Source organism: Haemorhous mexicanus, chromosome 2 (genome assembly GCF_027477595.1).
Source record: "Haemorhous mexicanus isolate bHaeMex1 chromosome 2, bHaeMex1.pri, whole genome shotgun sequence".
Taxonomy (NCBI): Eukaryota; Metazoa; Chordata; class Aves; order Passeriformes; family Fringillidae; genus Haemorhous; species Haemorhous mexicanus.
In genome coordinates this window covers 32270243-32295905 of record NC_082342.1, presented here as the reverse complement: position 1 = coordinate 32295905, position 25663 = coordinate 32270243, and the positions used below count along the sequence as shown (strand labels likewise).

At 44.7% G+C, this 25663-nt stretch overlaps 2 protein-coding genes across 3 annotated transcripts in view; both read right to left on the bottom strand.

The window, feature by feature from the left end:
• Positions 1-14267: 14267 nt before the first annotated feature.
• The window catches only part of LOC132323252 (epidermal differentiation-specific protein-like), a 35722-nt gene continuing 24326 nt past the window's right edge, over positions 14268-25663 (bottom strand). The window contains exons 1-2 of one of the 2 annotated variants that reach the window (XM_059838253.1): positions 15507-15660; positions 14268-15036 (exon numbers count right to left, since the gene is read on the bottom strand). In XM_059838253.1, coding sequence (XP_059694236.1) covers positions 14453-14983 — 531 coding nt within the window. In that variant the 5' untranslated portion in view covers positions 14984-15036; positions 15507-15660 and the 3' untranslated portion in view covers positions 14268-14452. Of the gene's footprint in view, positions 15037-15506; positions 15661-25663 lie in introns of those variants that run through there. The other variant, XM_059838254.1, reaches the window with a different exon arrangement.
• Positions 23001-24648, bottom strand: LOC132323251 (epidermal differentiation-specific protein-like). Its single transcript, XM_059838252.1, has 2 exons — positions 24471-24648; positions 23001-24023 (listed from the first exon to the last, which is right to left on the bottom strand). Exon 2 carries the CDS (start codon positions 23971-23973, stop codon positions 23443-23445), a length of 531 nt encoding a protein of 176 aa, XP_059694235.1. The 5' UTR covers positions 23974-24023; positions 24471-24648; the 3' UTR covers positions 23001-23442.

Genomic DNA, 25663 nt, shown 5'->3' with positions numbered 1-25663 from the left:
TGGCAGAAACATGTAAATATGGTACCTCAAGATTTTTCACAGGACCTGGTTTAGAAAGAATCCTTCCAAAATTATCTTCTCTCATATTTTATCTATGTGGCATAGTTGTTTTGGAACAAAACTGCCTCATGCATTGATCCAGTCTGGGACTAATTGTGTTGGGAAAAGAACCTGGGCTTCCAGTGGACAGCAAGAAACAGGAGCCAGGAAGAGGCAACAAAAACCAACCACTTATTGGGCTTCAATAGTAAGAATGTGGGATCATGCGCCTTTATCTGTCACATATGTAGACATATCTGGAACACTGGCAAAGTTGTATTTAAGTATTTTTACTCTATTTTAAACCTGTCATTTAACCTCTTGGAATTACAGTTATGACAGTGGAGTCTATGCCCTTTTGTTTCTTGAGTCACTTCCTTAACTTTCAATTTTTTTTTCCCAACTCTTTTCCTTGCACTTCTTATTGTTTAAGGTTCTGCAAATAATTCAGGGCACAGAATGTTTTTAGAGCATTTACAAAACTGAATTCTGAATCTGTCTTGAATTCTAGGTTCTGTTGTATAGTGATGAACAAAACAGTAGCCCTGAAGCCTCTCTCAGTGACACATTGTCTCTGCAGCTGTAACAGCAGCAAAGTGCTGGTTATTTTCTAATTACACCTAGCAAGTTGGGCGGATTATATATGGAAAGAAATCTTTACAGTGAAGTCTATTTTAGTCAAATGCTTTGCAGAGTAAGACTGCTCCCTCTAGTAAACTCTGTCAGAATTTCAGGACACCAGCTGATTAACTCATGTAGAGTTTATCTTTGTGGTACAAAATAAAATTCAGGGACTCTGGTGCTATTTCTTACTTTGTCCTCTTGTCTGACCCAAACTGCAGGAGAAAATCTGCTGCCTCCGTAACAATGCAAAAATAATTACCAGGAACTACTGTGACAAGTCTATTCCAGCTTTCTCATCTTCAGATGGTCCTTTCCTCCTGCTGGACTGGAGGTGAACTGAGGTGAGTCAGCACATACCCAGTAACCAATACCACACAGTCAGCAGTTATATGCACTAATTTTTTTTTACCATAGTGCCCAGCCTTACACTGAAATAAATCAGGCAAATTACTGTTTCAGTCTGTGTGTGTGCAGATAAGCCGTCATTTATTAACATGCAACTTACACCTCCCTGCAACGTTTCAACACACTCCCACACCTTACCTCCAAAACACGGCTCCCCAAGAGGGGAGTGCTAGCTGGAGTGAGCAGTGCAGCCCAGTGCCAGAACACACAGCAACCAGACAAACAACAAGCAGCAGAGGATGAGAATATGCATGTCAAAGCGACTCCGTACTTCCTCCTCTAGCCCACACCTTTCAGGTTCCCAGCACTTCCATTGCATCAGCTTACAGCCAAATTCATAACAGATTATTAAAAGCTGCACGTTGGCATTAGTGTTTGCATGTCTTGAGTCTGCAGCATGTTACAGAGCTGTACTTTCTGCCTTGCTGCAGAGTTCAGCCTTGCTCTCCTCCCCCGCACTCTTGACTGTGTGATTTTTTTCAGTACGTGCCTGCAAGGCTTTGGGACTGGCCTGCCTTAGCCCGAATTTGTATAAAGAGTTTCTTGGAATCCAGCTACGGTTAGTGAATCACATCGTATCAGCTTCTATCAGCAATTGCAACATACTTCAGAGGATATTCCCCTTGGTCTTTAGAAAAAGGGCCAGTACTGGGCTTGCCTCTCCACACCCGTGAATCGCCAGCCTTCTCCAAAGAAGGCAAGAGAAACTGGGAACTTCAGTGTAATGTGGAGCAATCTGGGCAAAATGGAAACAACTGAGAGAGGTACCAGGAAATCTGGGGGAGAGGGACAGCCAGTCCCAGCAATGGCCAGGGAAATGGCACTCTCAGCTCTGAGGACACAAAGCTCTGCAGCAGGCTGAAGGCAATGTTTAAGCAACACTAGCTACCTAGCCAGTGGTAAAAGAGAATAAAGAGGATAAGAAAGATTGCAGATCTTTGCATGCAAAAGTGCGCCGATATTGATCCTCTGGAGGTATCTTAGCCCTGTAGAAAGCAAAGATTTTGGCTGTCATAGCTGCACTGATGTTCTGCTGCAGGAATGTTCAGTAGCAGAAGCTACTGTGTTATTCAGAAACGTCACGGTGACTTATCTGATTAGAGAACTTAAGGCAGTTTTAAGGTGGATTGCTTGAATTGCCTTTGGTGGTTGATGAAATGTAAGATTCGTTCAAATGAAAATCTTAAGAGTGGCAATATAAAAATAAATGCCAATATCTTTTGAGAAAGTGCATTTTTGACTCCAGTACGGCTGATTATGACCATAACATAGCAGGGCCAAGGGCTGAAAATGACAGCATCTTGACAGAGACTTTTTAACTGGTATGGGATCCCTATTCTGTAGTAAACAGGAGTCAAGAAATGTTGTCTCCCACAGAGGCAAGACACTGAAACAACAGGGCATAGCCTTCAGGAGGAGCAGTGTATCCTTATTCCCACAATGTTCAGAGCTTTCTGGAAACTGGGAACTGAAACTGGCTGGGGTGGTAACAGCAGGATGGTTGGCATCAATTTGCTTTGGTGAGAAAAATCATCGCGCTGCTCTCCTCGAGTTTCTGTTGTTTGGCTTGATAAATCGTGCCTGGGAACTAAGTCTGGGAAAGATGCTAAACCATAAACCAACCAAAACAGAGTTTTGCAAAAAAAAAAAGGGCAGGCAACCTGGCAGCTAACTACTCCTCATGATTTGTTAAGGGTGGGGCATTTCTTTCACCTCGTTGTACTTACTCACAATCTAACCCAGCCAAAGGCATTGTCCTGTGTCTCTGCTAAAAAAAAGTTTGTACAGATCAGTTAGTAGTATCATAAACATGCAAGGTTTTCCCATTTGGAATAAAATGGAGTTATTAGAAGAAAACTCATTTAGGACTAGAGAGAGAAAGGACAAATCTAAAATAGGAATCCATGAATAAAAGGATGAAAAGATTTTAGCTGAGAAGAGCAAGTGAAAATGAAAAAGACAGGCTGAAAATGAGGGCTACAGGCCCTGGAAAAGATTAACAAGAACTCTTGTAGTTAAGACAAGAAAGAAGGCAAAGGTAGTAAGAAAGACTGATATTCTGAAGATGGGTCTAAGTTTTTGTCTTGTATCTGAAGTTATTTTCAGATTCATTTGGACAACTTTGTGGATGTCTCTGTGGATCTAATTAAAAGTTTGGGGTTTAACTACCTTCAGCCTGCTCATCTGGAAAGAAACAGAATAGCTGCAACTCTCACGGTCTCTGAAGGAGCTCAGCAGTGTTCAGCCCTTCTTGGGGCAGGGATGACAGCACTCTGGGGCCTTGCTGAGAATCACTGGTGTTGACTTCCAAAAATCATGTATTTATTGTTCCCTGTGCAGTGGTAAATGAGGCATTGTCTCACTTGAGCTCTTCCTTGGGGTGGCAGTGACTGAGGCACTCCACCTGGGGACATCATTTGTTTTTGCTTAATTTGTTCTGATGCAACCACAGCCATTGGGATAAAAGCCAGAAAAACTCATTGTCTTATGAAGTTCTCCACAGGAGACACCATCCCAAGCTGATGTTGCACACACTTCATCCCCAGTGTACTCAGCTACTACTCATTTCATCCTCCTCCTCCCATCTCATGTTTGGTCATCTAGAATAACATTTGTCATCTGTGTCACTTAGAAGCCCAAAGCTCATTTTCAGAGTAGTGAGGTAGATAACTATTAGGCCAACATGCTTTTCTGAAGAAGCTTATTTCAGAAAATAAACTCTGGAAACCAGCATCCCAGACTGAATGTACAAACTCCAGATGAACTGGAGCTTGTTTAGACAGAAGAACTGTAGTAGACAGTCAGTATGTGTGGTCAGAGACTGCAGATGGGATGTAGGACCCATTCTAGCACTGAACTCTCAAGTTTGTTTCAAGCTGTGTTTCAAGACAGTCAGTGGAGGTGAAAGAAAAGAGCAATCTGTCCCTAATCGTGGAAAGAATCTGTGTTTTAGAAAACGTATATACAGCGGCTTGCTGGACTGGATGGCAGGGTAGCAGGTGCTCAGTCAAAGAGCCATCCAGCTGTTGCCTTCAGCATTCTTTAGCATCATTTCCACTTACTGTCTCACACAATGATGTACATATTATCCACTTCTATTATTTCTTTTCTTGTGTTCACAGCATCTCTAAATTCTTACATAACATAAGAGCAAACGCTGAAACAACTCAGTGAGAATTCAGCAAACTATTCTTGGTACAAAGCCCAGCATTGCATCACCACTGCAGAATACAGCATGAGATGCAGTAAAATGTTACTAGTCCAGATGTCCAGGAACACAGAATTACAGGAAATAGTTTCAAGACAAGTGGATGCAAGAGAAAAAGACTTTAAACAGCTTTTCTGCATGAGAACCTGCTTGAGATAGGGGAGAGACTTATCAGCCTGCAGGGATCCCCGTCCATAGATATGTCATATATTTAATTTTTTCATTGTGCTTCTTTCAGATAAGGGCTGTGATCATCCAAGGAGACATCACATGGCACAACAGAATAACAAGCTGCTTGAAGGAACAGGAGAAAGAAGAGGACAGTAGGTCACAAAGGACAAAAAGCTTAGGCCCTTATCTACTTCTGTGTGTCTCAGTGAAGATGTGGCAGTAAGAGAGGAGTCATGCTTGGCTGTGGTCTCTGGAAATTCCAGGAATTGCACTTGATCTTTGTGAGGTCCCTTCCAACTCAGAATGTTCTATTCTATTCTATTCTATTCTATTCTAGTCTAGTCTAGTCTAGTCTAGTCTAGTCTAGTCTAGTCTAGTCTAGTCTAGTCTATTCTGTTCTGTTCCGTTCCATTCCGTTCCATTCCATTTTTGTGTGGCACCTTGTGTTTTACTGCTGGCAAATGCCCTTCAGCTGTCAGAGTCCTGAACCCTTCCCTGGGCTGGGGAACTGTGGGCACAGCTAGAGTTATCAAGAGACCACACTCATATTTACATGTTGGTTGACCAGTGCAACAGATGTAGGTCTTGGATGGCTGCTCTAAAGCCTGATACCTCTGGTGCCCCTAATGATTTCCAGTCTCATGGATCTATTTGGTGCAAAGACTTTTATTCTGAAATAAGCTGCTTGTTAGAGCACATGCTAGCTGATCTGCATATTTATGCCTTTTCCTTTATATTCAGACACTGAGAAGAGCTTCCTCCATATTCAGTTTTAGCAACTTTCTTTTATTAGCAAAACCTAATTTTCCCTGATTAGGAAACACAGGCTGAAGACCCTGTGACAGCCTAAGGAACAAACCAAGCTAAGTACTCAGCGGTTCTTTCAGGCTGATGAATGGGAAATGTAATGAAACTGCATCAAGTGGATGTGATTCCATAACATTCGCCAGTGCTACAAAAGGTCTTCACTGAGTCACAGAAACATAATAAACCAGCCTGGAACACCCAGCCTCCTGCTCAGAGCCGGAGTATCACTAACACTGCATCCCATCATGATGGATTTTTCTTACAGAGTCTTGGGAGCCTCCAAGGCTGGAGACTCCTTCACCCCTCTGCATTCTTTTCCACTGCTGGGCTGCCTGTTGGTGAAAAGTTTTCTGAATTTCCAACCAAAATCCCCTGAGATGTGATTTACAGCTACTGACCATTACTTGTTGGTTTAATGGAGCTGTAATAAACCTCTGGTATTTGTGACTGGAAGTAGGGGGGCAAAGGGAAACAGGACAGGAAGGAGGAAAAACAAGACCAGCGCATCAAGAGAATGTTGGAAACAGCCTCTTAGCGCAGCATAATACTACAGTAGCTTCACAGAGGTTACATCTTCAGAGTACCAGAGCAGACAGTTCAAATGTGCTGCAGATTTAAAAATTCATCAATGTTTTAAATGCCAGCTGGAAATATCCAATGAAACTGTTCAATATTTGCATGTTCTTAAAAACTGATTTTATTTGTCCTAGGCTTTGATGACAAAGAGGAGCCTTTTGCTGCCCATAATTTGGAACAATATTAATGTTGCATAAGTTAGGTTGCTGAGATAGGAATCTTGATATGTGTTTCTCAGCACTACCCCTGGACACTGAAATCAGAAGAACAACTTAAATGGAATTAAGTAATGTATATTGTTGTGTCTGAGAAGTAAACATTTTTTCAAGATGCTCCAAACTAAGGCTTTACCCAGCTTTTACCCAAGATGGAGAAAAAATACCCATATTTTCTCAAACCACTACTATGGCTTGGAGAAACCACCAATCTTATTTTGGAAGCTCTATGACTATTCCCAGAAGCACAGTTGCTTTCCCAGACAACAACCCTCCTACAGATTTTTCTTTCCAGGCATTCATATTAGACTTAATAATATCCACTTTGTGCACAAAAATTGAGGACTGTGGAGCAGTGGAAATGCTTGTATGGCAGGTGGAATGCAAGATGGAAAATATAGCTCTGCTTCTCAATTAGTTGCATGTGTCAGGAAAGTAATAAGGGCACAAGGCCACCCTGAAAAGAGTGAAGTCACTGGTAATAAAGATTTTTCATAGTCCCATAACATTAGGCCCTAGTCAAAAGTGGGAGCAGACCAAGCCAGCTACGTGTCTCATGGAGTATTTTTTTAGAGGAGAAAAATTGTGTAAAAACATGAACTTTAACAACCCTGTTGCAGTGGAAGGTCAATAGTCTGGACGGTGTGATGATATCCAGGCAGATAAATGGGCTAAAAGCACTTTCCGCTACACTGAGGAAGAAAACAAAAGTGTGAAAATTCAGTTAATAAGACAAAACCAGAAATATTTCCCTGTGGTCAACTGTGTCTGTGATGTTTGATGTACTGACAACACTAGGCCAACATTTACATCTCTACCCAGTAACAGTCTCCTCTGTTATACTGAAGGTTTTTGAGATTCACTTCAGTCTAGGAATGGTTTTGAAAGAATATTTTACTTAAAACTGTGAACACCAGCTTTTTCTCCCCAGTAAAACTTAAAGACAAGCTGAGGATGGCAATAGAGCTGGTAAGTATCTCAGCCACCACAGCTGAATACACATACACTGTCCTTGATGTCCCTGCAGTGCTGTAATTACATTGCATTCAGATGAAGAACTTGGCTGTCTCTCCTTGTTTTATGGGAGTGCTGGTGGTGTCAGCTGTGGGATGGCTGAGGGTGGCTGAGGCTGGGGGGGAGGCTAGTTCCAACCCTCTGCCATAGGCTGAGACATCTTCCACTAGAGCAGGTTGCTCAAAGCTCCGTCCAACATGGGATGAGCACTTCCAGGGATGAGGCATCCACAACTTTTCTGGGCAACATGGTCCCATGCTTCACTACCTGCATTGTAAAAGATATCTTATGTCTTCATAAATCCCATCTAAATGTATTCTCTTTCTGTATAAAGTCACTGTCCCTTGTCTGACACTACAGGTCATGGTAAAAATGTCTCTTTCCTTCTTATAAACCCTTTTTATATATTGAAAGGTCCCAATCAGATTGCTCCAGAATCTTCGCTCCTCCAGGCAGAACCATCACAAGTCCCTCAGATTTTCTTCATAGCAGAAGTGTTCCAAACCTCTAACCATTTTTGTGACCTTCCTCTGGACTTATTGCAACAGGTCTGTATTTTTCCTGTGCTGGACTCCAGAGCTGGACATAGAACTCCATGTGGAGTGTCTCTTGAGCCAAGTGGAGGGGTAGAGTCACCTCCATGACCTGCTGGCCACACTGCTTTGGATGCAGCCCAGGACACAGTTGTCTTTCTGGGCTACAAGTGCCCATTGTCAACTCATGACCAGTCTTTCATCCACCAGTATTCCCAACTCCTTCTCAGCCATGCCACTTTCAGGTTCCTCAGCTGGTCGTTACCCTGATCTCTTCTGATGATGGGAGAGACTTCATTCCCCCAGTACCTGTTTTGAGTTTCAGAGGCTTTGGAGATGTGGGAAGAGGGAACTGAGGCAAAAAAAAAAAATTGCTGAGTGCCTCAGCCTTCTCCATATCAGCTGTCACAATTTCTCCTGTCTTATTTATTGGGGTGGGGGAGTGGGATATGACATTTTGTTTTATCTTTCTTTCCTGGTCAATGGACTTATGAAATGTACTTTATTATTATTCTTTTTAAATTAAGTTCCAGCTGTGCCTTAACTTTCCTGATCTCATCCCCTTGTGTTTAGAGCACGGTTACATCAGTTAAGGAACATGAAAAAACTCAGGGGACTCCTGTCTCCCTGAGCTGCTGAAGTAGATATCTTTTTTACACTTTGTACCTCTCTTAGGGGGAGCCAAAATGCTACTTTGTCATTATTACTGTAGGAAGTCCTTAACTAAAATAATGCATTACTGGGATGTGGACAATCCACTGACACAAAGTCAGTGTTTACACACAGGCTTCTACCAACTGTGCCCACCATAATCTCAGTAAATACTCAGTGCCTCTCAACAATCTCACCCTTTTGGTGTTTGCACATCTTCATCCATCTTTATAACTGTCCTGACACAAGCTGTGATTTGGGAGGTTTGGACATGGCATTGAGAGGAACTTTTTCAGTAGGAGTCAATGCAGCATCAGACCAGGTGTGAGATGGTGACTTCATCAATATTTTCAGCACTTGACCAGATAAAGTCACAGTGACCTGATGTGGGGTTGAGGATAGTCCCACTTGAAGCAGAATTTCTGAACAATGTACCACCCACTCGATGACATGGATATCCGTGAACAACTGATAAATAATACAGGAACACTTACTTGTGCTTACAGGTCTGGCTTCTCACACAGAGGGTATCTTAACGTGCTTCCCTTCCCAGTTTGACTGGGAGCTATTTCCATCACCAGTCCTTAATATTCCTGTCATATTCATTCACTGTCAGGTGAGAGCCCTGTCCAATGGTAGATTGAAGTTCAGACCATGTCATCTTTGCTTAGTCTCAGTCCCTGACAACTTGTTAATTGTAATGACAGTGCAATCAAGTGTTCTGATTAAATTCCAGGCAAGTATAGCAATTTTCTTTAAATACTGCAAGGATGGATAAAAAAAATCCAACTGATAAAGACCTTACCATTCCCTCTCCTTTCTATTCTTTTTAGGCTATCCAGGAGCACAATAAAAAAAACCAAAAAACACTAAAACCATGATGTTAGTGATTGCTATTATTTCTTTTTCAAGGAAGCAGATATTCAGGCTATAGTGACCACAACCATCTCATAATGGCCACTGTATTCTGCAAGTAATAATTCAGCTAAAGATTAATTACATCAGCCATGCATGTAACTATATTCTTGATGCGCTTGGTTTGCATTTTAACTTGTCTTGCAAGGATTATGAGTAAAAGGAGTTTCTAGTTTTAAAGTCTTTCCTCTTTCTCTAAAACCCTCTTGCTGCTGGCACTGCTGCCCCAGGGCCAAAGGCACAAGGCTGTTGCATGTTGGCAACCAGCTCCTCAGGCACACTGGTCCCAGATTTGTTGCCCACATCTTTCCAGTCAGAGCCACCATACTGCAGTGTCCCTTTCCCTCCTCATGGCCCAAATTATGGCCAAGTTTTGTACTAGCAGCAAACGCACCCAACCATAAAGAAGAAGCCCATTTAGGGTCAGCTCACTAGAGCTGCACCCTGTCCCTCTCCAGAGGATGGCAGCAGAGCTCAAGCAACCCCGAAGGACCTTTTTCCCCGCCGTGGCTAATAGAATCACAGAATGGTTTGAGTTGAAAGGGATCTTAAAAATCATCCAGCTCCAACCCCCAAATGTTCAGACTCTGCTGAGCTCCCTGCCATTTTCAGGCTTGACCTAAGCAAGTTTTCAAAGGGATCCAGACATGACTGGATGAAGAAGAACTGATGAGTACAAAAAATCTGGATGGGAGTTCCAGGTAACATCAGGAGACATTAAAGCAAGCAGCACTAGAGAAGCAGAACTATCTCCAGCCAAATGGCTGTACCAGTGGGTACCGAGGGTAGGGGGTTCCTACCTGGATCCCATCTGGTGTGCCCCACCCTGCAACTCCCCAGGCTCTGCAAGGACAGCTGCTTTCCTACTTTTCTCATTTAAAAAAATGGGATTTCAAGGGTTTGGAAAGGCTCACCTGCCATACCACAAGACTGCCTGCTGAAAATACAATGCATTAATTTCAACAAGCTATGGAAAGTGTATTATGGATTATTAGACCAGCATGAAACAGGGGCTGGGAAAATTTGTGAGGTAAGGAACTTTCAGTGTTAAATAAAGGTGAGCATGCCTTGTACTAGCTGTAGATTGTTTGCCTTAAAGATATCCCTTTTATGGTAAGCTATTCCCAGAGTAAAATGAAAATGCTATGTTTATAAATAAATATGTCTATATAAACAAAAATATGTCTGCATCAACAAAAAATATGTCTACAACAGGGTTGCAGCATTAGTGGATAGGGGAAGAGTGTTTGGCATTATCTACTTTGCTTATGGAAAGCATTTGAAGCTGTACAGCATGACATCCTTATCTCTAAACTGGAGAGACATGAATTTGGTGGATGGGCTGCTCCATCCATCCATCCATCCATCCATCCATCCATCCATCCATCCATCCATCCATCCATCCATCCATCCATCCATCCTCCTTATCCATCCATGGTGGATGGATAAGAATCTGGCTAGATGGTCACACTCAAAGAGTTGGGATCAATGACTCAATGTCCAAACAGAGACCAGTGATGAGCAGCGTTCTTCAGGGGCTGGCATTGGGACTGGACTGTTTAACATCTTTGTTGGACAGTGGAATTGAGTGCACCCTCAGTCAGTTTGCTGATAACACCAGATCTGCAGAGCTGTCAAGGTGCTGGAGGGAAGGGATGCCATCCAGAGGAGTCTTGCCAGGCTGGAGTGGTGACCCTATATGAACCTCACGAAGTTCAACAAGGCCAAGTGCAACATCAGACTGTGAGCTGGGACAATCCCAAGCACAACTACAGGCTGGGCAAAAAATGGACTGAGAGCAGCCATGCAGGGAAGGACTTGGGGGTTTGGCTGACAAGAAGCTCAATGTGAGTTGGCAGTGAGGACTCAGCCCAGAAAGCCAAATGTGTCCTGGGCTGCATGACAAGCAGCATGGCCAGCAGGGCAAGGGAGATTCTGCCCCTCTATTCCACTCTGGTGAAACCCCAGATGGAGTGGAGTGCTGCATCCAGCTCTGGGACCCCCAGCATAAGAAGCACATGGACCTGTTGGAGAAGGTCCAAAGAAGGCCATGAAGATGGTCAGAGGGTTGGAGCACCTCCACCATGAAAATAAGCCAAGACAGCTGGGGCTGTTCAGCCTGGAGCAGCTTTGGGGAGACATTACAGCACTTTCCAGGGCACTACAAAAGAGTTGAAGAAGGACTTTTTAAAAAGAAGACATGCAATGATGGCACAAGGTGTAATGGCTTTAGACTGAAAGAGGGCAGGTTTAGATTAGATATTAGTAAGAAATTCTTTACTGTGAGGAGGTGACACACTGGAATATGTTCCCAAGAGAAGCTGTGGATGCCCTTTCCTTGGAAGTATTGAAGACAATGTTGGGTGGGGCACTGAGCAACATGATTTAGTGAAAGGTATTCCTCCCTATGGACTAGAGGATCCTTAAAGGTGCCATCCAACCCAAGCTATTCTGTGAGTATGATTCTATTAGTTACATGCTTATTTAGCCAAGGTACCCTTGCCTTTGTCTTCCTTAGTCATCTTGATCTCCTAAGGCAGCAGTTTTATTTCCCATATTCAACAATCAGCACTTCTCCCCAGCCAACAGAGATTTTCCAGTGTGTTCCTGTCACTCGCACCTCTTGAAAGATGGTGTTGGAGATGTTTGCAGGGCTCTGAGTCTGTCTGACGTGTCATGGGCATTTCCAAGAGAAGACGTGCTGAGTACAGGATTCCCAGCAGGATTCTCATTGCCTGCTGTGTACTCTTGGTGGTCACTAACTCTATTAGTATCTCCTGCCTTGGTTCCTGAGTGAGCACAGGAAGAGGGGGAGCATAAAGTGACAAGTAGACCCCTGACTTGCTGTCACTGGTCATCTCTTAAACATGCTAGAGATTTTCCTCTGATATACATTTGCTGTGATTTCCTGTGGGGAAAAGCCTGGCTGGCAGGCTCTGGTTTGACTGATACTGATAGAGAGTTTGTTCCCAGCCTTTTCAAAGACATTTCACTGGGTTTTGCTGCCTTGTTTGTCACTCTGTCAGATTTGTGAGGTCTGGAAGTGCACATGAACAACCGCTCATTCGGTCTTGTGCTGCTGCTAAGGACACCTCAAGCTGTGTTCTCCTTGAGCCTGGGTGTCACTGACTGGGAACTGCCCTAGATCAATAAGCTGCTTTATTCCCCTGTGTTGGTTTGGCATGGCCTGGTTTTTGGTAGTGAGACAGCCATGGAGGTGGCTTCTGTGAGAAGCTGCTGGAAGTTTCCACCATGTCCAGCAGAGCCAATCCCTGATGGCTCTGAACATGGACATGCTGCTGGCCAAAGCTGGGCCAATGAGAGATGATGGTAACACCTTTGTGATAATGAATTTAAGAAGAAACCAAAACAAAGGCGGGGCACAGTTTTCATTCCAGGTGGAGAAGAGGAGCAGGTGAGAACATGTGAGGGAAACAACATGGATACACCAACATCAGTGGAGAAGGAGGGGAGGAGGTGTTCCAGGTGCTGGAGCTGAGATTCCTCTGCAGGCCATAGTGAGACCATGGTGAAGCAGCTGTGCCCCTGCAGTCCATGGGGATCCAGGGGAATGCAGTGATCCACCCGCAGCCCGTGGGGGAGGTGTCCATGCTGGAGCAGGTGGATGCCTGGAGGAGGCTGAGGCTGTGATCCAGTGGGTGGCTTGGTGGAGGGGAAGGGCCCCTGCTTCCAGGCTGGAGCAGCCTGTCCTTGGAGGACTGCACCCCAAGGAAGAGTGACCCACACCACAGCAGTTTTGGGAGGGCTGCTGCTCGTGAGATTGGAACCATACTGGAGAAGTTCACAGAGAATTTTCTCCTGTGAGAGGGACCTCACGGTCCCACAGGGAAACAACCTGTCTCCCTGCACAGGGGAAGAAAACCTTGGGTGACAAACTGACCAGAACCCCCACCCCCTTGTCTCCCTGCACTGTCAGCGGGATGGAGGGACTGGAGGGAAAAACGTGGTTTTGAAGCCTTATTTTACTTCTCATTATCCTGCTCTGATGCTTTTAGTAATAAACTCACCTTGTACCTCTAAGTTGAGCCTGTTTTGCCCCTGGAGTGTTTCCTCCTGGTCCTTATCTCAGCCAATGAGCCCTTTGTTAAATTTTCCTCTCCTCTGTCCAGCTGTAACAGGGGAGGTTGAGGGAGTGGCTTTCATGTGTGCCTGGTGTTTGGCCAGTGTCAAACCATGACATCCCCAGAGGTGACACGGCACTGGGAAGGTGTCTCACAGCACCAGGTATAGTCTGAGTGCACTTGTCTCTGGAGCATAGAGAGCATAAACAGGCCAGGGGCCTGGGGGACCCGTGATGAATCTGTGCTGAGCTCTGGGGCTGATGGTGTTTACCTAGGTGAACTGTTTGCTTCAAGGAGGGGAATTCCTTATAGGAATAATCTGATGCAGCTGGGCACATTTCACTGTGTCACATTTATTTTCCTGATGACCTCTACAGATCTCTGAAAGAAGTTCTCTCATTACTGCTTTTGTCAGCAATATGCTTTGCAGTTTTTGAGATTTGATTTACCAGGGTAGAGATTCTCATTTAAGTTTTGCCATAGTATTGCTCTGTTGAATTCAAAGGTCAAATAAGGCACTGCCAAGAAAACGCAGCAGCATAAGGGGGAGGAATACTATGACAAAGAAAACCAAGAAAAAATTAAATACTTAATCACTTCATTGAAAGTGAGGCAGCTGTTTAAAAAAATCATACAAGTTTTACCACTGGGACCAAGAATTCAGTCAATTCAAATTTATGAGAACAGTCTGTTTGATTATGTAATGTGGGCAGTAAAAGGCTATATCATCAGTGTGATCAATGTCTTAAGACACAATCAAATATGTGATATTTAGGTACAGGCTGCAGGTGAGGGTTTTGCCAGGATCACAGCAATTATCACTATGCTCACCAAGACTTTAGCACTGGTTGAGTTAAGCCTGAACCCACTGTTACTGAACAGTGAAACTGGAAGGAGATAAAATCTTACAGGAGATCTCCATGAAAAAGACTCAAAATAACCGCACAAAACGTTCCCTGGATACACAGAGATATCATGAAAGGGCAATATTTATCTACACTAAACAGTACATAAAACAGACGCACTGTTGCTTGCAAGAATTTCTTTAATGTCACCAACACAAAATGGATTAGAGAAAATAGCAGAAGCCATGGTATCACAGGGGCATTTTAAAACAAATCACAAAGAATGTGACAAAAGCAGAGGCAGAGATCTAGGTCTCAAATTTCTTGCTGGGACTGCGTCTTTCCTCAGCTTTAGAAGATTTGCATTCTAATAAGAGCGGCCAGCACGAAGGGGACGCAGGAAGGAAAGCTTGTCATTGAAATTGATTGCCTTGTAATTTGGAAGGTTTTCACGTTCTCGAGCAATGTATTGAATTCCACTTCCATCGCTGTTCTCACACAGCAGCCAGGCACCTCTCTGGACTTTGTGGGAAGACATGATGTCATTGTCGTGTCCTGCAGCCAGGTTGGTTGCTTCTCGTACTACCCTGCTCTTCCCTTGATAGTTGGTATGCTCATAGAGAGTGATCTCTGGGTTGCTCAGATCATCAGTGATCATCTGCAGAGAACTGACCTTATTATTCATCTTTGAACTAAAAAATCTATGGTCTCCCTCCTCAAGTACCAGAAATTGGCCTCCGTAGTTTGAATGCTCATAAAGCACCCAAGGCTGGCCAATTACTTTTGCTGAGGAGGCAAGATCATTCCAATCTGCATCTCTTAAATTGGCAATATCAGAGGTGAATTCTTTGGACAGACCCTGGAAATTGGCATGCTCATAAAGGATGATTTTTCCCATCTCAGTCGGAATTCTAGAGTTTTAATTTCTTCCTCTAGGAGCTGGATGACAGCCTGCACAAAAGGAGGACAGAAAACAAGCAATGCTTGTAAGAAGCCTTTTGGACCTTGAAACAAAATTATGGACACTCAGAAGGGAAAAAGGGGAAAAGGAAAGATAAAACATTTTGAACAACGAATAAACATAGAAGTAACTGGAAAAGAGTAAGGTCATGACATGTGTGTGTTGGTTTAGGTGCATACCCAAGATTAAGCTGTAAAATACTGTCACATTCACCCCTGACAATTGTGTATCACTGGCCCCCTCCACCCTCTCCCTTGGTCAGGTTTGTCTCTCCTGCAGCAGCCATCCATCCCCCCATGCCCTGGGAGATGGGCTCAGTCTCTGCACACGCACTCAGCAGACCCCCAGGGCTGTGCTGCAGCTCTCAGCCCAGCCCTAAAGCCTCTTTCCCTTGCCCTGCACTGCACAGCAGCTGCCCAAGAAACCCTTCCAGCTCTGCTGTGCAAAGGGTGCCTCTTACCTTGCTGTCAGCTGCAGGGCTGGGGAGAGCTGAGGGTAATTCCTCCAGGGCAGGGCTGCAGTTTGTGCAGGGTCTCTCACCTCCCTGGATTTATACTTGCACAGAAGTCTCACAAAGCACCCCAGACAACGGAACTGAAAGCGTCCAATATTACCCCCTGGGATCAAAACTCATTATCCATTATATTTTGCTTTCTATTGTCCTACAACCAGACATCTTCTTCCTCTTGTACAAAAATCCATTGAAGCATGAGTGACTTGATGAAACGGGGGAAGTTCAATTCTTGTTTGTCCTTCTCCTCCAGATGAAAATGGAATCACAGTAATAAAAGTGTGTGAATGTATTTTGTGACACATGTGCTATAGAATGTTTCTGCCTGTTGGAGGTTAGATTTTTCTTTTCTGGGAAGAATATTGAATACACAACCTTAGTCTTACTAAGAGGTATTTTTGGGAGATATCCAGGTAGCAGAGAGGACATTTATGTATTTTTTTTTCTTCTTTCGGTTGTCTTTTGTCCTTATGATCACAGTATTATTATATGTTGGAAAAGGCCTCCCAGATCCACCCTTTGACTGAATGCCACCATGCCTACTAAACTATATTGCAAAGGACCATTTCTGCTTGTGTTTTGAACACTTCCAACGATGATGACTCCACCCCTTCCCTGGGCAGCCCATTCCAAACTTTAACAATCTTTCAATGAAGAAATGTTTCCTAATATCCAGCCTGAACCTCTCCATGCACAACTGAAGACCATCTCCCCTTGTTCCTCGCTTGCCTGGGACAAGGGCCAAACCCCCACCTTGCCACAAGATCCTCTCAGGTACTGTCAAAAGTAAACATATCTGCCCTGAGCCTCCTTTTCCCCAGGATAAACATCCTCAGTTCCCCCAGCACCTCCCCATCAGACCTGTGCTCCAGACCCTTCACCAGCCTTGCTGCCCTTCTCTGGACTCACTCCAGCCCCTCCATGTCTTTCTTGCAGTGAGGGCCCCAAAATGAGACAGCACTCAAGGTGTGGCCTCAGCAGTGCTGAATACAGAGGAACAATCCCTGCCCAGCTCCTGCTGGACACACCATTGCTGATACAGGCCAGCTGCCATGGGCCTTCCTGGCCACCTGGGAACACTGATGGCTCATGTTCAGCCCTCTGAAGGTATGGATGCCCCATCCCTCAAAGGGTTCTTTAGGGTCCCTTCCAACCCAAACCATTCTCTGATTCTGTGACATATGTATTCTTGTATATATTTATGCATAGTAATAGATGGGCATGGTACTATTGTAGATGATAATCAAAACTATCAATATTGTCATCTCAAAAGCTGAAAGAAGGTCCCACTGTAGAACCCAGAAACAGGATGTAAATAGAGACCTTCTGCCATGGTGTAAAACCAGCTTCAAAATCAAAAATTTGAAGCAGAATCATGGCAAAAGTAACATAGATATTTGCAGACTTTTATTTGGCACTCAATACTGTTTTATTTTAAATAGTGCTTTATACTTTCAGTTTTGAAATTAAACACTTGAATCTGCTTAGACATGGTGTTTCTTTCACAAACATGTCAACCAGCAATCTTACTATGCTAAATATGACCCAAAACATTCTTCCAATTCAGACTGAAGTAAATGCTTCAGATAATACTTCTTTTTAATGTTTTTCCTCTATCAATTTCTTCCACTGCTGTCCATGGACCACCAATATTGTTTCTCCTCATTTCCCCATCCTCCTTTATTTTCTTCTCCAGACAGGTACAAATTATTTCCTACATCAAGTTATTGGTTCTCCCAGATGCCACACTATGCTCTCAGTGACTCCTACTGGAGCTCTGCTTTGCAGAAAACAGCATCCCATAAATTCCTCTGCTGGGAATTCTTCAGCGTGTGTCCCCAGGACTCAGCCCATCTGTCTCTGGTCACTGGTCTTTCAAGGTGCTTTGATCTGACTTGTTCTGCTCTGGGGTTCCTGACCAACTTCCAAGCAGCAGAATCACCATCTAATAAGTTACTGAATTGAATTCAACTAAAAATAAATTGCAGAATCAGCTCTATTTCTGCATTTTCAAATAACTGCCTTTGGTCACTTATCAGTAGGAACTTACTTTACAGGATCATGCTACTGGAGGTTGTGCTTCCTCCCTGCTGGTTTTGGAATTAACTCACAGGCATTCTGGACAGCATTAAAAAGTCATCACTAGAACATGTCCCAGAGTCAGCTCTGAACCCTTGTTCCTTTGTCAGTTGTTTAAAATATTTCTGGTTTGTGTTTTCACAAAATATTTTATGTTGTCACTTTAAATTCTCATGAAAATCTACATTAGCATAAAATGAATTTTAGTGCAAAAGTAATGGGATGTAAAGATGGATTCTCTGTTTCCTTGATTGGTTCTTAATTTCTGTTTGCATTGTTTCTTAATTTCTGTGTGCATTTTTGTTGAAAGACACAATGGTGTCTGCTCAAAGGAAACTGTCTGCAGCAGCCCAACCACTATCACAAACAGAAGCTAGGGAAAGGTTAGAGAGTACTCTGAGACCTGGGTCACTGGGTGGTCATGTTGGGTCTAAGAGTGTCTTCCCCAAGCATTGAGCGCTGCATGGCACAGAGCAGCGTGTGGTGCTTTGGCAGGGAAGCTGTGGCTGGACTTGCCTTAGCACCTCAGCTACAACAGAGGCAGTGACATAGGACAGAGAGGCTGCTGCAGGGCATGGGGTCTGCAAGAGCAGATTGAGGAGGCATCCTGCACTGGCCTGAACCTCAATAGATTGCTCTGTTGAGCCCTGGTGTCTCTTCTCCTTCAATTACCAGCTCTACAGGTGTCTCCTTCTGTCCTGCTGAGACACAGCTTACTCCACAGGCTTCCACCACTTGTGATATTTAAAGTGTGGGAAGACAAGCTTGTAAGGGTATGTGGAACATGACAGCCTCTGTTTCATTAACTTTATCAAATAAAAACATTTTTTGGTTCAAGAGAAGTCATAATGGTGTGATTTGCCAGCAAAGTTTGAGCTGGAGTAAGCAGGGCATGGATATATACAGGGATTTCAGACTGGCAGGAGACTTGTGCTGGGATTCAAGGCACCCACGACTGCCAGAACACCAATGAGAACAGTGTGTGCTATGTGTGGGCTGGCTGCAAGCACCAAGCTGCACTGGCCAGGGAGTGGGAGACACCAAAGTGTGTTCTGCCCAGAGAGCCCAGAGCCAGGTGTGAGACTGGACGGGCTGAGGGCGCTCAGTCCCATTGGGAGCACCTGTGCAGGTGCTTGTGGCTGTGGAGAATGAGGGTGTGCAGGTCTTCACTAGAGGGCTTCCATGTGGGTGGTCTGCAGAGGAGGAAGGAGACAGGGCTGTCTGTCTTCCATTCCATTCAGTGGGAGTGCTGGTGGTGTCAGCTGTGGGGTGGCTGAGGGCAGCCCCCGGTGTGTGCCAGCCGGTGCCGTGGCCGTGGTTGTGTCCTTTCCATGCCCAGGTGCTTGTCCCTGGGTCACACAGCCAACCCAGCACAGGCTGCCCCTGCAGCCTGGGCAGTGGCACTGGGAAAAGCAGCCCTCGACAGAGAGCCTGCAGCCTGGGCTCCAGCAGCTGGGCAGGAGGAGCTCCTGGGGCTGAACTCTGCTCATCCTGAGCTATCCCTACACATAGAACTACAAAAGTGACTTGGCCAGACAGAAACCCTGGAACTGGGGCTTTTCCACAAAAAAACCCCAAACACCCTGGTGTGACTCTAGTGTTCTTTCCTTTTACTTTCAATCCTGATCAGCTGTTTGTAGGAACTATCATGGGCTTTCTCAGAAGAGCATCTTGTGTGTTGAAATCCTACAGATCTGCAGATGCTCTCTCAGTTCTCTTTTTTTTGCACTTGTGCTTGGATCTCATTCTACTTGTACTCCCTTGAAAGCAGGAGAGCCACATCGGGAAAAATTTCCCTCCAAAAAGACCCAGATTTACCAAGAAAGCCCCAAACACTAAACTGAGGAGAGACCAATTGCAGGGACACATTAATTGCTGAGTGCAAGGACAATGCAGAGGAGCTCACTAGACCCACTGGGTCAATGTCAGTGCACAGAAATCCCCATCAGGACAGCATTGGTCTGACAAGGCTGAATGGGTTGGACGAGGGACATGGAACATCTTTATTTCCAGCAGGATTCCTCAAGAGCAATATGGCTGAGGAAATACTGGGATTTGCCTGTCTTGGTCCTTATGTGATGCTCTTGAATGATCCAGGGAGCCAGGAGGATTATAGTACTGGTGGGTAACTGAATTTCAAAGTGACCTTTGGTTGTCATTGGGTCCAGTCAGGGGACACCTTAACAGCTTAACACAGGGACATCTGTGAGGTGAATTATGTTTGCTGGTGGCTTTATCCAGTCAGGTCTTGAAAACCTCTGAGTATGCAGACTACACAACATTGGAACACAAGCCCTGTGAGGAATGACTGAGGGAGCTGGGGTTGTTTAGCTTGGAGAAAAGGAGACTCAGAGGTGACCTTATCAGTCTACAACTTCCTGAAAGGTGGTTGTAGCCAGGTGGGGGTTGTTTTTTTCTTCCAGACAGCAACTGGCTGAACAAGAGAACACAGTCTTAAGCTGCACCAAGGGAAATTTAGGTTGGGTGTTAGGAAAAAGTTTTTTATGGAAAGAGTGATAAAGTACTGGAATGGTCTGCCAGGGAGGTGGTGGAGTCACCATCCCTGGGTGTGTTTAAAAACAGACTGGATGTGGCCCTCGGTGCCATGGTTTAGTTGAGGTGATCAGGCATGGGTTGGACTCGATGATCTTAAAGTTCTCCTCCAACCTAGTGATTGTGTGATTCTGTGATATCTAGTGGTGTGATTTAAAATTGGCTGGTCTCATTGAGAAAATGTTTCTCAGCCATGGAAGAGAAAAGGCTAAGGGAGGTACACGCAAAAGGACACCTGGGAAAGAGTCCTTTCTGTGAACAAGGAAGCTCTGATGGAAAGTAAGGAAAAAAATATGACCTTAAGGGGTTTTCAGGACTGACAGAAGAGCCAGAGACCATGGGAAATCTCCACCCTTGCAGCTGTTCAGAAATCACTTGAAGATGGCCAGTAGCAACTTGATCATGTTTGAAGGTAGCTCTGCTGTAAACAAGGCCTTGGATTAGGGAGGTCCCTTCTACATTAAATTTTCTGCCAGTAATTCTAAGGAAATTTAAAAGCCTTTGTCATTCTCTGCCTCATTATATCCTTTGTTCAATTTGAATGAAAAAATGTCATCATCAAGTCATGTGTACAATAACTTAGATTATTTCTTGTACCTTTATAAATACCATTTCCCAACATCAGGCTTCCCTCCCGATTCTTCACAGGCCCTCAATCATTACAAATGCTTCTACTACAGAGAAAAGACAAAAGATTACCTGAGTGCACATACGTTACACCTTAAAATGGGACATTGCAAGAATCCTCAGGTCACAGTGTCAACAACATGGAAAGAACATCAACAAGGATGTTCTTACATATTTATTTTTTTCCATTGTATGAATCCACTCCAGAATCTCGAATTCTTTCTATATATTCTTTCTTCTATAATTCTTTCCACAGTCCTTCACAACATTCAGCCATTATACACTGCATGCCTGAGAAGCAGCCAGAAAGGCATTGTTCTTCTACCCTTTCATGCCACAGCCATAAACCACCCAGCCTTAGCTGAAAACATGCTAAAGCTTTAGCAGAGACTTCTGTCTACACAGCCCTACACAGTAGGATAGGGCAGATTTCCCCCTCAGCCAGCCTTGCAAAGCACAGCACTCTGCTGGGACTTGGAGCCATATTGACTCATTGTGCTGATATTCAAAATTTAAAAGTGTTGCTGTAAAAAGAGGTACTAGAGATGCAAAATGAGGAACATGAAACTGAGAGACTGGGACCTGAAACCACGGCAAGGTTGACTGTGTTGCTGAATTTGCACATCCTAGAATCACAAAATCACAGAATGATTTTGGCTGGGAGAGCTCCTAAACACCATCTAGTTGCAACCTCCCGCCACGAGCAGGGAGATTTTCCACTAGACCAGGTTGCTCAAAACCTCATCCAGCCTGGCCTCTGATGGAGCATCCACGGCTTCTCTGGGCAATCTGTGCCAGTGCCTCACACCCCTCACCACAAAAATACTCTTCCAAGTGTCCAGTTGAAATCTCCTCTCTCTAGGGTTCAAAGGACCAGTAACAATCTGCAGAGCTGCAGGCAGTGCTCCAGGTGGGATCTTGCCGTAGGGGATTACAGGGGAAGAGCCCCCTCCCCTGACCTGCTGAGCACATCCTTTGGCCACCCAGGATAGGATTGGAAGGCTGGAAGCTTTCCAGGCTGCAAGCTCAAAGTGCTGGCTCATGTCCACTTTTTCATCCAGCACTGTCCCCAGCTCCTTCTCAGCAGGGCTGCTCTCAGAGCACTCATCCCCAGACTGATCAGATCCCACAGATCAGGAGGGGAAAAATTTGCTGAAGCTGTGCTGGCTGTCTCCAGTCACCCCCCTGTCTTCCATGTGCCTGCAAATCCCAACACAGAAGTGGAAAATGCAGGGAGATGGAGCTATGGAATTGTTAGGCACACACACATGAAGGGCCTTGTCAGGATCAATGGAAACCAGTAACAAATGGGGTCCCTCGAGGGTCCCTGCTGGCACCAGGAGTGCTCCCTGTGTTCATCCGTGGCACAGGCAGTGGGATGGAGTGCACCCTGGGCAGGTTTGCAGATGGCTCCAAGCTGAGGGGGGTGTTTGATAGAGCTGAGGGAAGGGGCCATGCACAGGGACCTTGGCAAGCTTCAGCACTGGCCCCAGTGCACCTCATGAGGTTCAGAGAGGCCAAGTGCAGCTCTTGTCTGTGACCAGTGCAGGGAAATCAGGGCACACAGCAGGATGGCACAGAGGGAGATGAACCCTGCAGTGCAGAGCTGCCATGGGACAGCTGCCACAGCACACAGCTCAGGGCGTGCTGCTGTCATTAGGCACTGGGGCAGGAGGGCTGAGACTCTGCACTTCCAGGTGAACTTGCACATGGCAAAACAGAACATGGAACACCTTGTCATCCCTCCTCCCTTATCAGCTACTCCAGGTTTAAAAGCACAAGTCAGTTGTTTCCACTGAGATCAAACAATCAATTCAAAGTTACGAGAACTTACTGTTTGATTATGTGATTTGGGCAGTGGAAGACTGTATCACCAGCATGATCCATCAGTATGATTGATTGTACACAATATCATCAAAAGTGTGCTATTTATGTACAGTGCATGGGAGAGTTTGGCCAGGATCACAGCACTAATCAACATGCTCACCAAGATTTTAGCACTGGTTGAGTCAAGCCCAAATCCACTGTTATTGACCAGTGAAACTGGAAGGAGACAGTGCTCCAGGGGATGTCCAGGAAAAATATGCAGTGATGCTATGAACCATTCTCTGGACACACAGAGACATCTCACCATGAAAGAGCAATACCTATTTATTGTAAAGATGCATTAAAAACACGCAATACTAATTGCAAAGATACTTTAATGGCACCAATGTAAAATGGATTACAGACAATGGCAGAAGCCGTGGTACATTTGTAAAGCAGATAAAAACAAAAGTGACGCTGGCCCGACACTTGCATTTTCAGTTTCACTTAGCAACAGAGACAACATGCAATGTTTCAGCATTCCTTAGCCCAGGACTCTGGAATGCCAGCTGAGGGTGTATCAGGTTACACATCCCTGGCATGTTTCTTAGCTTGGACAATATTTCATATGATCAAGCGTGGTAATACTTTCATTTATGGGGCTGGAGAAGCATGCAAGGCAGGATAAAGAAGTACAGATCTGCAGTGCAGCACAACAGAGAGCTCCCAGGGAAAAAAGGCTACACAAGCAGAAAGAGAAATCTAGATCTCAAATTTCTTGCTGGTGCTGCATCTTCCTCAGCTTTAGAGGATTTGCATTCTAATAAGAGCGGCCAGGGCGAAGGGGACGCAGGAAGGAAAGCCTGTCATTGAGGTAGATGGCTGAGTAATGTGGAAGGTTATCTTTTTCTCGTGCAATGTATTGGATTCCACTTCCATCACTGTGCTCACACAGCAGCCAGGCACCTCTCTGGACTTTGTGGGAAGACATGATGTCATTGTCGAATCCTGCAGCCAGGTTTGTTGCCTGTGTTATTACTCTGCTCCTCCCGTGATAGTTGGGATGCTCATAGAGAGTGATCTGGGGATCATGCAGATCTTCAGTGATCATCTGCAGAGAGCTGATCGTATCATTCATGCTTCTACCAACATAGTCATGTTCCCCCTCCTCAAGTACCATTAGCCTGCCTGTATAATTTATGTGCTCATAGGCCACCCAAGGCTGGCCAATTACTTTCACTGAGGAGATAATATCATTAAAGTCCAAATGTCCCAGATTGGAAATGTCAGAAGTGATTTCTCTGGACACACCCCTGAAGTTGGCATGCTCATAAATTATGATTTTTCCCATCTCAAGACTTCTGAGGATGAAAGTTCTTGCAGGCGGCCTTGGATGACAGCCTGCACAAAAGGAAGAGAGAAAACAAGTAATGCTTGTAAGAAGACTTTATACAAAATGATAGAGAGCATGGGGAAATAAAATATACAACATTTTGAACAATGAATAAATGCAACAAGAGCTGGAAAAGAGTGAAGGCTTTACATAGTAAAGTGCAGTTTGTATTAGGAGGGAAAAAGTAAAATGAAATATGTGCCCATGACTTCCCCCTTTAAATAGTTATGTGCTGGGTTAGATATACGTCCAAGATTAAGCTGTAAAATACTGTCACATTCACCCCTGACAACGGTGTATCACTGGCCCCCTCCACCCTCTCCCTTGGTCAGGTGTGTCTCTCCTGCAGCAGCCATCCATCCCCCCATGCCCTGGGAGATGGGCTCAGTCTCTGCATTGCACAGCAGCTGCCCAAGAAACCCCTCCAGCTCTGCTGTGCAAAGGGTGCCTCTTACCTTGCTGTCAGCTGCAGGGCAGAGCTGAGGGCAATTCCTCCAGGGCAGGGCTGTGGTTGGGAAGGGCATCTCACCAGCCTCCATTTATAGCTGGCTCAGAAGTCTTGTGAAACAGCCAATTGCACAGAACTGGGAAGTGGTACCATGCCCCCAGACACCAAAAATCATTAACTATCCTGTCCTGTATTAGATGTTCCTATGATCAGACATCTTCTTGTCTTGCTCAAAAGTCGCATGAAGTGAGAGTGACTTGATGAAACTTGGGAAGTTAACTTCCTGTTTGTCCTTCTCCTCCAGAAGAAAATGGAATCACAGTAATAAAAGTGTATCAAAGTATTTTGTGACACATATTCTGTAGAATGTTTCCACCTGTTGGAGGTTACATTTTGCTTTTCTGGGAAGAATATTGAATACACAACCTTAGTCTTACTAAGAGCTTTGATGGAAGATTTCCAAGCGACAGTGGTGACATTCACATAATATTTTTCTTTTCCTTTTCCCTCTTCCCCTTACAATCACAGTATCATTGATGCTAAAAAATGCCACCAAGATCATCAAATCCAGCCTTGAACCAAATGCCACCATGCCCACTAAACCATATTGCAAAGGACCATTTCTACTTGTGTTTTGAATATTTTCTGGGATGGTGACTCTACCACTTCCCGAGGCTGCCCATTCCAAACCTTAACAATCTTTCAATGAAGAAATGTTTCCTAATATCCAGCCTGAACCTCCCCATGCATAACTGAAGACCATTTCACCTTGTCCCACCACTAACTGCCTGGAGAAGAGAAAAACCCCCACCTTGCCACAAGCTCCTCTCAGGTACTGTCAAAAGTAAACATATCTGTCCTGAGCCTCCTTTTCCCCAGGATAAACACCCCCAGTTCCCTCAGCTATTTATCATCAGACCTGTGCTCCAGACCCTTCACCAGCCTTGCCCTGCTCCTGCTGGACACACCATTGCTGATACAGGCCAGCTGCCATTGGCCTTCCTGGCCACCTGGGAACACTGATGGCTCACTGATGGCTCAGCCCTCCGAAGGTGTGGATGCCTCATCCCTCAAAGGCTTCTTTAGGGTCCCTTCCAACCCAAACCATTCTCTGATTCTGTGCCATATGTATTCATGTATATATGAATATATATGTATATATTACTATACATAAATATAGTAATAGATGAGCATGGTACT